At 46.2% G+C, this 16,126-nt stretch overlaps 1 protein-coding gene across 1 annotated transcript in view; it reads right to left on the bottom strand.

Moving 5' to 3' along the window:
* Positions 1–16,126, bottom strand: part of LOC138471865 (ficolin-2-like) — a 512,022-nt gene that overhangs the window by 233,299 nt on the left and 262,597 nt on the right. The window contains exon 8 of the mRNA XM_069609724.1: positions 3,975–4,104. Coding sequence (XP_069465825.1) covers positions 3,975–4,104 — 130 coding nt within the window. The remainder of the gene's footprint in view (positions 1–3,974; positions 4,105–16,126) is intronic.

Genomic DNA, 16,126 nt, shown 5'->3' on the forward strand with positions numbered 1-16,126 from the left:
ATTTGTCACATAGAGGTTTTTTATTTTTGCTGCATTCTGAAACATGTTTATTTGATTTTGCATGAGTTTATTCCATATTTGCGATGGTGGAATTTCCACTGGCGATGTAACTTCCACCAAAGCATACACTTTTAAATTTCACGCATGCCTTCTATCAAAAAAGGAGTAAACCCTGTTTGTGAATTGCTGTAAATTTCACCAGTTTTTTGGCTTAGTCAAATGTATACCTTTTTTTGCTTACTGGTAAATCAGCTCATTTGGAGTTTCCAAAAGAACGGGATTCCTTGGAAAATTTTGGAAAGTTCATTTATATCTTTATATCAGAATTGCTAATGATCCATATAAGTTGATTAAAGACAAGATTCTGGCCCTCACAGATGAAGGTAATCAAGCAGGGTTCCTCTCTACAAAAGACATTGACCCAGGGTCTTAATACTCTGGAACCCTGGCATTCAGGGACATGACACCCTATCATTCCATGGACTGATCCACAGGCTATGGGATATATGAAAACCTACACACTGGGCCCAGTAATTGCCTGTCATAATTACTTTGCTAGTCATGTGATGATCATTACTTGATGTCTCCACTGCTTTTGTTCCATGGTGGCCCTTCATTCCCAATGCTTGCCAGGAGTCAATATTGACTGTTTTCCATTTCTTTGGCAATTCCATCCATCTGCCACACATAATAAGGCTATATACTATCATAGCTGATTTTAGGGTTAATAATACTAGTGTAATCCATTCGGCATATTTTTCCATCATTCTTATATTTGGAACTATCAAGACACATAATAAAACATAGACACACTTTCCTGATGTATTTAAATCATTTTTGTCACTCACTTCGGTTATTCACATTGACTTTAAGGCTGTGTGCTCCATTGGGTATGGTGCATAATGGCTGAGTAACGTTGTAGGTTCATTTTCGTTTGTTTCCATAGAAACCCACTAGAGTGCCGGCAGAAACGTTTGTGAGCACATCCACGTAATGTATGGGAACGTGGTGCTCACTTGTCCAAACAATCACGTGAGCGAATGGCCCACGTCAGCTCCACCCAAGTTTTGGAGCTGCATCACGTGATTAGTCATCTCACATTTAAACACACCAACAACTTAGTTGTTCAAATGCGTCACTACAGTCCCCAGAGTGAGTTGGACGAATCCTGAGGTTTTCAATTCCATCGCGGACTTCGGCTTCCATCGCTGCAGCGGTCACCTCGGTGTCAGCGTCCATTCGGGTAAGTGATTCCAAGGATATTCTAGCGCCATTGTTGTGCCCTTCCAGCTGGATACATACTTTTTCAGCTGTACGCTTGTTGAACCACACATATTAAATTATATATCCTTAGGCTGTTGCATTTTGCAACTGCCAGTCTCTCACTAACAGGTCATTTACATGGCTTACACTGGTTCAAATGACGGTATACAATTACTTATTAGTTCTTCTCTCTCTTGTTCGCTCTTGATGTTTTAGACGTGCAAGATTCAGGGCCCATCTCTCCTGAACTACGGGCCTCGCCAATAACATCTTGCTGTGGTGCACCATTACTTCCACTTGCACCCCTGCATTACCCGTTACTCTGGGTAAGAAAACAACCACTTGCCCCTTTCTCATTTACAGCTCCCCGTGTATCATTTACCTTTTTCATTGGATATGGCATCTGACAACATTATTTATATAAAATCTTTAGATTGGAGCTTCAAGCTGACCCATTTATCGCGCAGGATTTCTCATCTGGACTCTGCCTACTTTATGACAGTGGTTCCAGTACCACACATACAACGGATTGACTCCAATTGTACCCAGGTCACTCTGTAGTTTCTAGAAAAGGGACTTTTTACTTTTAAAAGGACCTCACTATTTGGGCTTCACGTATGGTTGGTGATCTACTTTACTCACAATGGATTTGATTTCAGCTATGATTCACTTTTTGCCTTGCCTAAGGACACTGATCCCGTCATGGCCGCACTCCCTGCATGACACCCTTGGTTTACCCCAGAGACATATAAGTTTTGGGCCACAAGCAGGACAAGAGTAGATCTTTTTATTCTACACTTTGAAATTGTTAAGTAATACATCCACACTTCCTTTCTTTCTTCTCATTTTCCTTCTCTCAATGATTCTTTTTGGGAATGTATGGCTTTATGCTTATTTTGCTTATAGAAACCCAATTACTATCTCCTGATGAAGATGTAACCCTAACAACGTTTATACGTCGAAACCGGTAGAGAAACAAACCTTGGATAAGGCCAACTTCAAAGATTTATCAACCTTGGCCTATCCCTACTGTTGACCACTTTTCTAAAATCTACTGGGGCTATGCATCTTGTTTTGCACAAAAAATCTTTTTTATAATAATTGGATGGATGGTTGATGAATTGTCATATGTTTTTATCTTATATTCATTGTTGGCTTGTTTGAGTGGATTGATGTATGTGGTATGGAAGTGGATGAATGCATTTAATAGTATGAATTTTATGAAATTTTGATGTTTTAAATGTATTCCTGCTATGTTAAATAAATAATTGCCTGAGTGCGGATTAAATCGTGATTAAACTCACATCAGATTATATGTATTAGGTATAATAAAATCCTTAATACGATATTTTCTAAATTGCATCCTCTGGATTTTCTTTCCGAGATGAACTATTGTACTAAAACCCTAATCTAGAGAGTGGGGTTGCCTGTGCCTTTCAGATATACTACTATGCATCTTCGTTAGCGAAATTGACCACTTTCTGATTAATTTATTACAGTTAATTGTCTATTTTCCACAGGTGACTCTCCTAGCTTTTCCTTTTTCCATAGTCCTTCTGATGCTACTGCTTTGTTGGGTTTTCTGAATCTAATCCTGAAATGCTGAATTTCCTTCTGCGCTACACTTGGAATATCTCCTAAACTACTTTACATTCTTTGGGCCAATACACAAAAATCTGTAGGGCACAGTGACCTTACATCTCTGTGCTCGCAGATTTTCGTGCATTGTTCCCGAAGAATGTGAAGTAGTTTAGGAGACAATACGTCATCTTCTTTGGGGACAATACAAGGAAATCTGTGAGCAGAGAGATGTTAGGGCACGTTGGACTTGCACCTCTCTGCCCACAGATTTCATCAATTCATTAAAGGAACTTGTGATGTGAGCCGATCTGGGTGAGGGCACAAGTGATTGGCGCCTCCATACATGTTCAAGTGTGCAAGTTGTTCCCAACACTTGAGCACGCACTGGATAACGGACCCTGCCTTTGTTTCACAGTCTGCTTGCATGCTGCTTCACAGAAGGACGGGGGTCATTATGAGTTTGGAGGTAGCCATGGCTCTATTAGCGCCATGGGTGCCTCCAAGCCCTGGTCTGGGTCCGGTCTGGCTGAATGGGGATTTACCGGGACATTCTGACCTATGCGGACCCGTTAAGTCCCCATTCAGTTAACCATTCCCCATTCCCATTGAGCCCCTATAGGGCTCAATGGGAATGGGGAAGGCACTTATAACGGGGCCGAAAATTGCGGGCCCGTCATTAGCACCAACGTCGCTTAACGGGACCCGCAGAGAACGGCTGGTCAGACCAGCCGTTCCCGCTGGCACCTGCTATGAGACCTCGGAATAGGGTGGTAAGGGTTTACTGGCACCGGCATCAGTACCGTTGACCGTTAACCCTTACCGCCCAACTCGTAATGACCCCCATTGCCTGTGCACCTGCGTGCGCTGCGCCCACAGATAACAGTAGTTTTTGTCACTTGTGCATACATAAATGGACTGATATCATATGATATGGCATTTATAACGCGCCTATACACAAGTGTTTCAAGGTGTGACATTATTTTGACTCAGGCTTCCCTTAATTGGGCCGCAGGCCATGGACTCATGCTAGGTTTTTTAGAACATGTTTTTCCTCTAAAACCAGTTTCGGATAGATTTAAAAGGGATGGCGATGATTAGTTAAAAAGCAATACAAGTGACCGATACTTTACCCCTTGATGTCAAAATGTTAAGATTGTCATTCCCCAACCAGAACTCTTCCATCCTGGTGCCAAAGCCTCTTTTGTATGCCTGCCAGTCGCGTTCGAAATTGACCAAACCATCCCAGCGTCTTTGGAATATCTGAGAAAAAAAGAAAAGGTTAAAAACGGAGTTGAACAAGTTTAAGAAAGGGCATATGAAAAAATATGTATTTATGGTAAAGCAAACACATCGTTTTCTTTGCCACTAACTTTGCGTTCTAATGGTTATTATGGACATGTTGTTTGTAACTTAACTTTGCATTTGAGAAAATTTACTCCAAAGAAGTTATCACGATTCTTAAATGCTCCCATAAAAGACATGCCTGGTATGTGGCCGTACTGTCTTTTTTCTTACTTTTCCACAGTTTTGAGCTAAGTGGCAGAGCCTACATTGCCAATCACACCATTGGAGCAGCCAAACTGATGAGTTGTGAAAGTTTCGACTGCAGGGAAGGTGCCAGGATATGACAAGAGCAGGAGGTGCGAATCATCGCCGGTCCTGATGGATGCCTTGACGCCTATCAGATCCGCACTATCAGGACTACATTATCCAGCATCCTCTGCAGCATGACGTGGAGAGCGCTGTGAGCCGTCAGCAACACAGAAGCCTGGTGAGGATGCTCCACGTTCACTTCTAGTAAAGCAACAAACGCAGCCCGAGCAGCGCCGCTCAAAGTATTTGTGAGTAGTGAAGTTTCTGACCTGGATTCCTTTTCCTAGTCCATAGCTGTACACACGCTGGAACTACCTTTGTTTTATCAAATATGATTATACTTGCTCGCAGGTGACCCATTGGATGTTATCTATGTAGTTATTCACCAAATGTGATTCAACTTGCTCCCAGGTGACAAGTTGGAGGTTATTTATTTATTTATTTACCAAATGTGATTTAACTTGCTCCCAGGTGACCCATTGGAGGTTATTTATTTGTTTACCAAATGTGATTAAATTTGTTCCCAGGTAGTCCAGAGTTGTTATTTAATATTTCAGTACCAGAGGTAATGGAACGCAGACCCTTATGTACTCATTCAGCTCAATAACTAAACAATAGTGCCTCAATTAGGGGTCCCTTGATGTAATATTACTCTGGCATACCGAGGACCTGGTTTTACATGTTTTGTTACATAAAGAAGGCTATCGGCTTGTGCCAAATGAAATGAAATAAGGCTCTGACTGGTTATTTCCTCTGGGGCACACAAATTATGGGCAGCCACCAGCGCTGACCATCCATTGGGAGAGGGCCCATTCACCTCACATGGCAGCCTGCGCCTTCAGAGGCCTGACCTAGGCCCTCATAGGAAGGTCTGTCATTCCCCCTCCTTGGTTTTGCATTCACGCATGGGTCAATAAGAGCACTTGAGGAAGAAACAGGCGAGGTCAATGTTCAGAGCCACTCTGTCCAAGGCAAGATCCCAGCCCCAACAATGCCATTTCGCAGCAGAAGCAGATTGAGGAGCTGCAACAACTGGTAAGGAAACTACAGACTCAGCTGCTAATCAGGGAGAGTCCTAATATGAATCACCAGCGAGTCAGAGATGTTTTTCCTCCATCACGTGAAAGAGAACACCAGGTATTTCAACGAGCTCAAGATCCTTGAGAATATTTTATCCAATCACCTGCACCCGTACCACCCTGGAGATTTTGCCATCAATGTGGGGATGACAGCTACTCCACTAGTCTGTGTGACCAAGATCAAGACTGTGACCGAGTAGATCCTCGATTTAATGCACTCAAACCAACTCCAGCCTGAGCACTGTCGGGAAACGCACAGCAGGTTGTAGCAGAGGAGCAGCTAGAACCTTGAACACAGGAGTAAGCTCCACGGCCAACAACTCCTGCTTCTCTATGAGGACACTGAATTCCAACTTATCAATTACCAAGCATCGCATTAAGGCTCAGGAGGCTCCCACAGCTGACCTTCTCCGCCTAGTCCCTAAGCTCTGAAACACCCAGAAAGGGTCACCAGCGACCTGCCACAAACTACAAACTCAAGCATGTCCACGCCAAGGCATTCCTGCTGGCCTCATTGGACTCATTGGGCCTCATTACGACCCTGGCGGATGGACCATGGTGCTAATAGCACCATGGTCCATGCCGGTAACTCTCCGACTTCGCCATGGGGGAATGGGGAATTACCACCCCATTCCGAGGTTGGCGGAGTGGTAATTCCCCCTTCCGCCATAGCCCTTCCCCATTCCCATTTTTGCCCCATAGGGCATAATGGGAATGCGGAAGGCGCTAAGTACTGTGCCGCAAATTGCGGCACCGTACTTAGCACCAAGGTCCCTTTGTGGCATGGTTTTTAACGCCTGCAAAAAGCAGGCGTTAAAATCACCATCCCGCAAAGGGACCTTGTAATCAGGCGTTAAGGGTCGGCGCCATTTACGGCACCGTAAAACCCTTAACGCCTGACTCGTAATGAGGCCCATTATGACCATTCCAGTTGATCTTGGAATTACTGGACAGTGGCTCCCAGGTCATCATTGTGTATGAGCCCTACTATCGACAATATATGTCACACCTGCCCTTAGAACCTATGGAGGGGCTAAATGTGATGGGAGTCGGAGATGCGGCCTGCCGACACCTGGGGTACATCCATGTGAAGATCCACTTAAATCAAAATGTGGCTGGAGTAAACACGACTTTGACCACTCTGGCATTAATGTGCACCACCAAGAACCAGAATGTGGAGGTATCCCATGTCATGGGCACCAACTCCGCCCTGTTTGGTACGTTAGCCAGGATGTGTATGGAGACTGCAGGTCTACACTTTGCACAATCATTGAAGATCCAACCCGCTTGCCAACAAGCCTACCTCAAGAAAAGCCGAGCGCCGGCGGAACAACCTGATGGACCCATGGGAGATGTGACCACCACCAATCACAGTCAACTAGACATACTGCCGGGTCGGGCAAAAATGGTGCCTGGCCATGTACAAATACAAGGACCAAACCGATACAGGAGGTTAGTGATGGAGGCACCAGAAGGTGAGGAACTGCCAGGAAGTCTGATGGTCCAACGCACTTTGCTCAGTGCCACTGGCCAAGGAGTAACGCACATTAGCGTCCCTATTACCTATATTACAGACAAAATCGTGCATCTGCCAGGGGTGCGGACAATCGCACAGCTTCACATTGCTGACTCGGCAGCCCAGGCAGCTGGTACCAGAGGCATATATTCTCCTTTGGATGTGGGAAAGATAAACTTTGGAGATTCCTCATTGTCATAACTCAAAAAAGATAATCTAAGTGACCAGCTGTCCATGCAGGCCAATGTGTTTTCAACCAGTGACTGGGACTTGGGGGAGGCCAAGGGAGCGAAGCATCATAACCGGTTGAACGATGTCACCCCCTTTCGAGAGAGGTCACGGCATCTAGCGGCAGCTGATGTGGAGGACGTGCAGCGTCATCTTGAAGAACTACTACAGGCCGGTATCATCCAGGCGTCAAGGAGCCCTTATGCGTCAGCCATTGCGGTGGCACGAAAGAAGAACTGTGACATACGACTGTGCAATGACTACAGGAGATTAAACAGCAGAACAGTGGTAGACCAATATACTAGGCCCCCCACTGAGTGGATGAGGCTCTTGACTGTCTGGTTGGGAAGAATGTGGTTCTCCGTCTTAGACCTCCAAAGTGGATATTATCAGAATCCCATGTTGCCCGAGGATATGGAGAAGACTGCATTCATCTGCCCCTTGGGGTTTTACCAGTTCACTAGAATGCCCCAGGGAATATCAGGAACGCTAGCCACATTTCAACGCCTGATGGAGAGAATGGTTGGTGATATGAACTTACTTGAGGTACTGGTCTACCTAGACGACGTGATTGTGTTTGGGAGGACCCTGGAAGAACATCACCAAAGGTTACTTAAAGTTTTGGATCATCTATGGCAGCAGGGACTGAAAGTATCCTTAGAAAAATGCCAGTTTTGCTGCACTAGTGTAACGTATATCGGCCATGTTGTGTCGGCTGAAGGAGTGCGTGTAGATCCTGCCAAGATGGAAGCCCTTGAGACTTGGCCCTGTCCGCAGAATCTGCGAGAGATGAGGAGTTTCCTGGGCTTCTGCAATTATTACCGCAGGTTCGTGCCAGGATTTGCCAACATAGCCCGACCCCTCACTGAAATGACCAAGGGTTATCCAGCCCCACAGAAGACTGTGGCTGACAGTGGGGCTCAGTCCAAAACCCAGTACCATCGCAAGGAGAACTTCGGCCTGCGATGGAGTGAACAGTGTGAGCATGCCTTTGTTCGGCTAAAAATACTCTTGCTGAATCGCCGGTCCTGCAGTATGCTGATCCACACCTGCCTTATATCTTACATGTGGATGCCAGCTGTGATGGGCTGGATGCCGTACTCTACCAAGAACAGCAGGGAACCGTCCGACCTGTGGCTTTTGCCAGCCACCGACTGAGTCCCTCTGAAATGAACTACGCCACCCACAAGCTGGAGTTTTTGGCCCTGAAGCGGGCAGTGTCCGAAAAACTGCATGACTATCTATACAGTGCTACGTTCACAGTGAGGACGGACAACAATCCAGTGACGTACATCCTCAATTCAGCCAAATTGGATGCTACTGGTCATCGAAGGTTGGCAGTGTTGTCCATGTACAACTTCCAGTTGGAATATCACCCTGGAGTCAATAACATAGATGGGGATGCACTGTCCTGATGACCCCCCACGGATGACAGCTCCAAGTCCCTCCCTAACGAGATGGTGTCTGTGGCCGCAATTAAAGCCCTTTTCAGGAAAGGAACTGGTCCATCTGCTGAACCAGCACGTATTATCGACTGCCTATGGGGGACTGAAAAAGGGGTCCCAGTGAGCTATTGGGACGCAACCCGTCTAATGGCTCCAGAACTGCTGCAGGACTGGGAATTACGTGAAGTGGTGCAAGGCAAGGAGAACGGTGCGACAGGGCCACCAGACAGCCAGAATCTGCCCAATCACCAGTTCTATCGCAAAGAATGGAAATCACTAGGATGAAGGGAGGAGTGCTGTGCAAGGAGAGTCAAATTCAAGGGCGACTTATACACTGACTTGTGCTGCCAGGCTCGTTACATCAACTGGCCCTGCGCGCCCTTCATGACCAACATGGACATCTGGGAAGTGAACTGACAATAGAGTTAGCACAAAGCCACTTTTACTGGCCACGCCTAGGCCCAGAAGTAGAAGAGTATTGCTGCACTTTTGCCCAATTCATCGCCCGGAAAACCCTCAGTCATCCAGCTGCAGCACTTCAATATCTACAGAGCTGTGGACCCACGGACTTAGTTTGTGTGGACTTCCTGAGCCTTGAAAATGACAGCAGCGGGATCCAGAACATCTTGGTAGTGACAGACCATTTTACCCGATATGCCCAAGCATACCCCACCAGAGATCACAAAGCAACTACCATAGCAAAAGTACTCTGGGACACATTCTTTGTGCATTATGGCTGGCCTGCTCGCGTACATTCCGTTCAAGGGCAAGATTTTGAATCCAAACTCATCAAAGAACTCAGGCAGCTGATTGGAGTAAAGAAAACCAGGACATCCCCCTACCACCCACAAGAGGATGTGCAAGCTGAACGCTTCACCTGCAGATTGTTGGGTATGCTGGGGATGCTGAGTGCCAAAGAGAAACTGAAGTAGAGCCAACATGTGTGCACCCTAGTACATGCCTACAAGTGCACAAAGAATGACAGCACTGGGTTCCCCGCATATGAGCTGATGTTCGGAAGACAGGCCAGGCTACCCATAGACTTGAGTTTTGGGGTCTCCTCTGATGGAACAGGTGTAGAAAATGACTGCAAGTACGTGAAAGACCTTCAAGACCAATTGTTTCAAACTTTCCAACTAGTGCAAGCCGCTGCCGAACTGAATGCACAGCAAAACAACAAAAGGTATGATGATATGGTCAGGTTCCACGACCTAGAACCCAGTGATCGGGTGCTCATCTGGAGTTTAGGGAAGAGAGGTCAAAAACAGCTTAGGGACCACTGAGAATCACAGCCATACCATATTGACCGACAGAAGACAGGGTTGCCTGTGTTCAGATTGAGACGGGAAGGCCCCCCGAGGGATATGAAGACCCTCCACTGGAATCACCTCCTACCCATAGGGGATGGTGTGGAAATGGATCTGGCTGTTGCCGAAGTTCCTCTTTCACCTAGTGAGAGGAGCATCAGGACTCATTCACAGAAGTCAATCCACAGGGAAGGCCTACACCCTGCAGGCCCAAGCACTGTACCATCCGTAGCCTCTAACTCGGGGAGAGAAGAAAAGTGCAGAGGACAGAGAGCCTTTCACCACTGAAGGAACCCAAAGGCCTGCAGACATTCAGTCTAGTCAGGAAGAAGAGGAAGGAGATGAAGGGTCTGAAGGCTCAGCCATAGCCTACTGGAATGGAAGTGAGGAAATACCTGCAGGTCCCTCAGGACAAGCTGAGAACAGAGGAGAGGTATCGCCTGTTAGGGACACCGACATTTTCATACCAACCCAAGAGGAATACTTATCTACGTCAGACTCTGTGACTATGGACAGGCCACCTGTCTCAGAGCCCTCGGAGGTATATGGGGAGCTCTGCCGTTCTTGCAGAGAGGTCAGGCCAGTTAGAATGCTGATCTATGATGCCCCTGGGGCCCAAACTGAAATTATCAGAAGGATATTTCCTGTTCATGCTACTACATGTACAGAGGCATATGCAAATGAACCAATCTGTTATACTAAACAATGGTGGAATATGCCATTGTTATGCAATGTAAAAATGTCCAATTATATTGTATGCACCTCTGGAGCTGATAAATCCTTAGGGACAAGGGTTTTCAGAGGAGAAGGGGGTGAGTGTAAACTCGCCTTTATTGTGGGTTTATGTGTATGAATGAGCACGGTGTCACTGTTGTCGGCCATTCGTTTTCTGTTGCCCTTTCTATTTTTTTCTTGTCATTTACCTTTGCGTTCTCAGTGTCAGGAGGCATTTGTTTCTGGCTGACATGGTATGATCCACCATCAGGGGGTGCGGGCCATGCCATGAGGAGATTTCACCTCAGTGGCAGCGGGTGCTCCCCTGCTGGTGAACTTTAGTGGAAGGTACCCGGGGAGCGTAAGAGCCCTGAGGGTAGCCTCGGACGAGAGAGCACCGTGAGAACACGAGAGGGAGAGACGAGGGAATTGTGAAAGTGGCGATGCTTTCCCGGAAGAAAACAGAACAGGGACGTCCTCATCGACGGTCCCCTCTCTGGGCCGGCAGCTCGCTCTCCTCTTCACATGGTCGAGTGCTGGAGCAATGCCGGTGCTGTGGGCCGTAGGGAGAAAGTTTAGCTGGTGTTTTATCCCACGAAGCTGGTGCGGCTGTGAGGGACTGGTCCAGGCCTCTATCTCCCCCTCGATGGGGTTGCCACTGATGTAGGAGTGGGAAAGAAAATAAACTGGGGAAGGAGCCTGCAAGGCAGCGCACTCTGTTTACTGAGCACCCATGTTTGATTGGTATCTCTCTCTCTCTCTGCCTCATGCATATGTGACAGAGGTGGGGGCATATTCCGGTATCATTTAAGGCGTAGACCTCTTGGATATTTCCTGATTGCCAAAATAATTTCACTTTCACATGCCAGTAAGACCGAGATTCTCCTCATCGGCACACCCACTCCCTCCTTTCCTGTCACTCTCTGGCCAGCCTCTCTTGGCCCTTTCTGTGCTCCCACCTGTGAGGCTAAAAACCTCAGGGTCATCTTCGACTCCACACTCTCCTTCTCTCCTCACATCTCTGATGTCTCTAAGAAGTCACACTACCAGCTGCACCTCCTCAGAGGTATTCTTCCTTTTCTCTCCTTCCCCAAGAAGCTCACTGTCTCCAGAGATCTGGTTCTCTCTAGGCTGGACTATTGCAACAGCCTCTTTCTAAATCTGACTGCTTCTACACTCCGCCATCAGCAATTCATCCAGAACAGGACTGTGAGACTTGTCCTTGGCCTCAAGCCCAGGGATCGTATCTCTCCAGCACTGAAATCTCTGCACTGCCTCCCAGTGGCTGCGAGGATAAAGTTCAAAACCCTTCCTCTCAAGCTCTTCGCTCATCCGCCTCCAAATCCCTCAGACTCAGTCGCTTCTCCAATCAATGAGTTGGTGGTAGATCTCTTTCTTTGGCTGGTGCCTCCAGCCTCCATCCCTCCCTGAAACCTGAGGAGAATCATTTCTGGAAGCACCTCAAAACATTTCTCTTTGCTTCTGCTTTTTCTCCTCCTCTCCCCTGCTGACTTTCTGGCTGAAACTGAATCTGCACTTGTAATCTAGCCACCCTCTGTTCTCGGGCCCAGGTCCCCTCCCCCACCAGTCGCACACCTGCATTGCCTTCCTGGCAACCCCCGCACTTTGGACTGTTTCTGTATCCCTACAGTCCCACTATCAGCACTTACATCTGATGTCTGCACTTACCCTTGCACTCGCCACCAGCTGGCTGTACCTTACTTACTTATTTATTCTATTATCCTATGTACTGCACTGTCCCTTCCCCCTTCCCATGCACTTGTGCGATCTGAATGACACCTGGCCTAGTAGGATCGTTGTCTGTCTTCCCTCTGGCCTCCCTCCCTTGCCTCGTCACGCCTTGAAACACTTGTGTATAGGCGTGTTATAAATGCCATAACATATCATATAATGGCCTTAGAGACACTCTGAGGCCTGGGTCAACAGGGTCTCGCTAGGGATATATTACTGAGGTGATGACCAACCAGTCAGACGTTGGGTGCCCCTCCAGAGACTCCCGTTTGTTTTTGCGACCTGAGTGTTTTGGTGGTTTCCTCCATAGCGCATGACCACGTACGATGCATTCTGCTCAGTGGGACGTGTTCCCATCCCGGCATCGGGATAGTTGGGCCTTAGAGAGGGATAATGGAGTGGTAGAGGAGGAAAGCCAAGGCTATTGGGGGTGGGGGGGCTTGTCCATGTGGCAGGCAAATTTTAAACCAGGTGGGTTATTAGGTAGGGACAGGCCTAGTGCCAGTTTGATGCACCCGCGTTTCTGCATCAAATATTAGGCAGTGTTTGTAGAATAAGGATTGCTCAGTTGAGTATGGATCCCTAGCTCCACTTAAGAGTAGAGGTAGTGGATCAGGTATCTCCAGGGTTAGGACAATGGTGTTGGTGTGTCTGTGATCGAATCGGAGTTAGACTATGTGGTAGTCTGCAGCTACCGGAATGTAGGGAGGTTGGCATGGTTAAGAATTATTTATTTACTAAATGTGATTTAACTTGCTCCAAGGTGACCCATTGGATGTTATCTATTTATTTATTCACCAAATGTGATTCCACTTGCTCCCAGCTGACCCATTGGAGGTTGTTTATTTATTATTTACCAAATGTGATTTAACTTGCTCCCAGGTGACCCATTGGATGTTATCTATTTATTCATCATATGTGATTCAACTTGCTCCCAGGTGTCCCATAGGACGTTATCTATTTATTTATTCATCAAATGTGATTCAACTTGCTCCCAGTGACCCATTGCTGGTTATTTATGTATTTATTTATTTACCAAATGTGATTTAATTTGCTGCCAGTTGATCCAATGAAGGTTATTTATTTATTTACCAAATGTGATTAAACTTGCTCCCAGGTAGTCCAGTGTTGTTATTTAATGTTTCTGTACCCGAGGAAATGGAAGGCAGACCCTTATGTACCCATTCAGCTCAATAACTAAATGGTAGTGCCTCAATTAGGGGTACCTTGATGTAATATTACTCGGGCATACTGAGGACCTGGTTTTACATTTTTTGTTGCATAAAGAAGGCTGTTGACTTATGCCAAATGAAATAAGGCTCTGACTGGTTATTTCCACCGGGCGCACAATTTATGGGCAACCACCATGGCTGACCATCCATCGGGAGAGGGCCCATTCACCTCACATGGCAGCCTGCGTCTTCAGAGGCCTGACCTAGGCCCTCATAGGAGGGTAAATCATTCCTCTCCCTGGGTTTTGCATTTGCGCATTGGCACGGTAAGATGTAAGTATCCCATACTCAGGACTCGTACAGGTTGCAACTCAACCATATATGAGCCATATATAGGGACAAACACCTTACACTCACATAACACTTGCCCCTTTTGGCTCTCTTAGTTGCGCCCTCATTCCGCCCAGGGATAGCTCTGATCTCGCAGCCTCATCTCTTTGATTGGAAACAGCTAGGAAAGGGGGATTGTTGGTAATATTACGTTAACCTGTCACTACTTTTCATGCATCCTGGCATTGGGCTAAGTAGCTATCTTCCTGGCCTTTCTGCTACCTATGTCATCAAGTAAACGGGGCGCGGCTCTCAGGAGGAAGGCCTGTTATGGTTTAGAGACCCCTGGTGTTGATGGGTACCAGCTCTTGTCAGAGGACCAGCTAGTGATTGTTGGAATTAGGGATTGACAAATTGGCCTGCATCAGAGTCAGCTCTATCAAAACAACAGAAGTTGACATCATTCTCGAATGGTTCATACCAACTAAACCTAAAACCTTAAGAGGTTTGAAAGATTCAAACCCTGGTCTTTCCGACTCAAATAGACAAGATTACCCATGTGTACAACCTGAATGAAACATTTGTCAGCATTCTCAGTTCTCACAGAATTCATTTTTATTATATTTGATTTTTCTCTTATATTACGCCTTTCCTCAGATTTCATTCTATGGGAACCGATTCAAACAAGTTCACATGAAATTCAAATGCCAACAAGGCGAACTGAAAATTGTAAGGCTGGGCTCAGATCTCATGGGGAGAATGCTCTATCATAGCTTCAATGATTCAGATTGACTTGATCTATGATTATACTGCCTGGAACCAGGATCCCAACCAGGCTTCCTGCCTAGCTCACCTATACCTTTAATATGTACCAATGTGCAGAAATATGCCATAGCACATCTGGGTGACAAGCATGGAAAGGTCCAAACTGCTTGAATATGGAAGACACGTCAAGGAATGGATGGGGGGTTCCTCGCTGGTATGCAAGTTGGCTTCTGTGTTGGCTGTCTGAGTTGTTTATGCTGTACATCCGGGCAACAGTGAACTAAAATATATAAATGCCGAAGCTCAACTGATTATATGTTCATTGAGAGAACTCAAAACCTATATTTAATTACACCTTAAATTTACTATTGGGTATATCACAGAAAGTAGTTGTTATCCAGTTGATAGCGTGAGTCATGCAAGGGTTGAATGGCACACCAGATTGGCTTATTTGAACTTATTTTACTGATCATAGTAATTTAGGAAAGAGCTTATGTTGCATTTATATTTTCAAAAACAAATCACATACATCTCAAAGACTAGTCCCAAAGTGAGCAGAATAAACATGTTGAACATCAATGAAACGTGAATTTCTCTGCCCAGGCCCTGAATATGCAGCTGCTTTGAGCTGTTGCACTGAGCTAGTGAAGTCAAATAGTGTGTGTGGCTCAGTAAATATTTGCACACTTTCACCCATTTAGTTGTACCTTAATTCTGATGTGAACACTTTCAATAAATGGTGGGGACATATGTGTGTGTGTGGGGTGTGGATCATCAAAGGAGAACTTAATTTATTTGGAGGTTAGAATCTTCTTCTAGTACAAGAAAGTGATGAAATATAAAGCAGCTGGGCACCTAAGAGTCTACACCAACCAAAAGCTCTGGTGCGGGCACTGCTATCTGAGAGCAGGTTACAGAATCAAGCAAATTAGGGCCCTGTGTTGGCTCCTCCGGTCTGCCTAAATTGCAGCTTTTTAGGCTACCTGACTGCACAAACTGTTTAACCAGGACCTTAATGCATGCTTGGTCGGTCTGAAATGGCACTTCAGAATGGATGGATGACATATGAGTTTATGGAAGGAACGACAGCCTGCAACGTGGCCTGGATCCCTGATTGTCCCGTTGAACTGAAAGAGTGGGATGGAGCTATCACTCTGCTCAGAGAGTGCTTCGAATCCTCAATTGCCTCCAACCAAATTCACATTTACCTTGAAATGCTGTCACAAATTCCTATCTGAAGGTGATTTGTGTCCCGGCCTTCACCTTTTTTTTTTGCCTTTATTCCTCCTTGCTCCCTCATTGTTGTCGACCACCTGTCCCCCGGATTTAGGATTACTGGTAGGATGCTCCCAAGAAGCAAAACCCAGAAAACCCTGAGTCA

Source organism: Ambystoma mexicanum, chromosome 8 (genome assembly GCF_040938575.1).
Source record: "Ambystoma mexicanum isolate Mex_15411 chromosome 8, UKY_AmexF1_1, whole genome shotgun sequence".
In the NCBI taxonomy this organism is placed as follows: Eukaryota; Metazoa; Chordata; class Amphibia; order Caudata; family Ambystomatidae; genus Ambystoma; species Ambystoma mexicanum.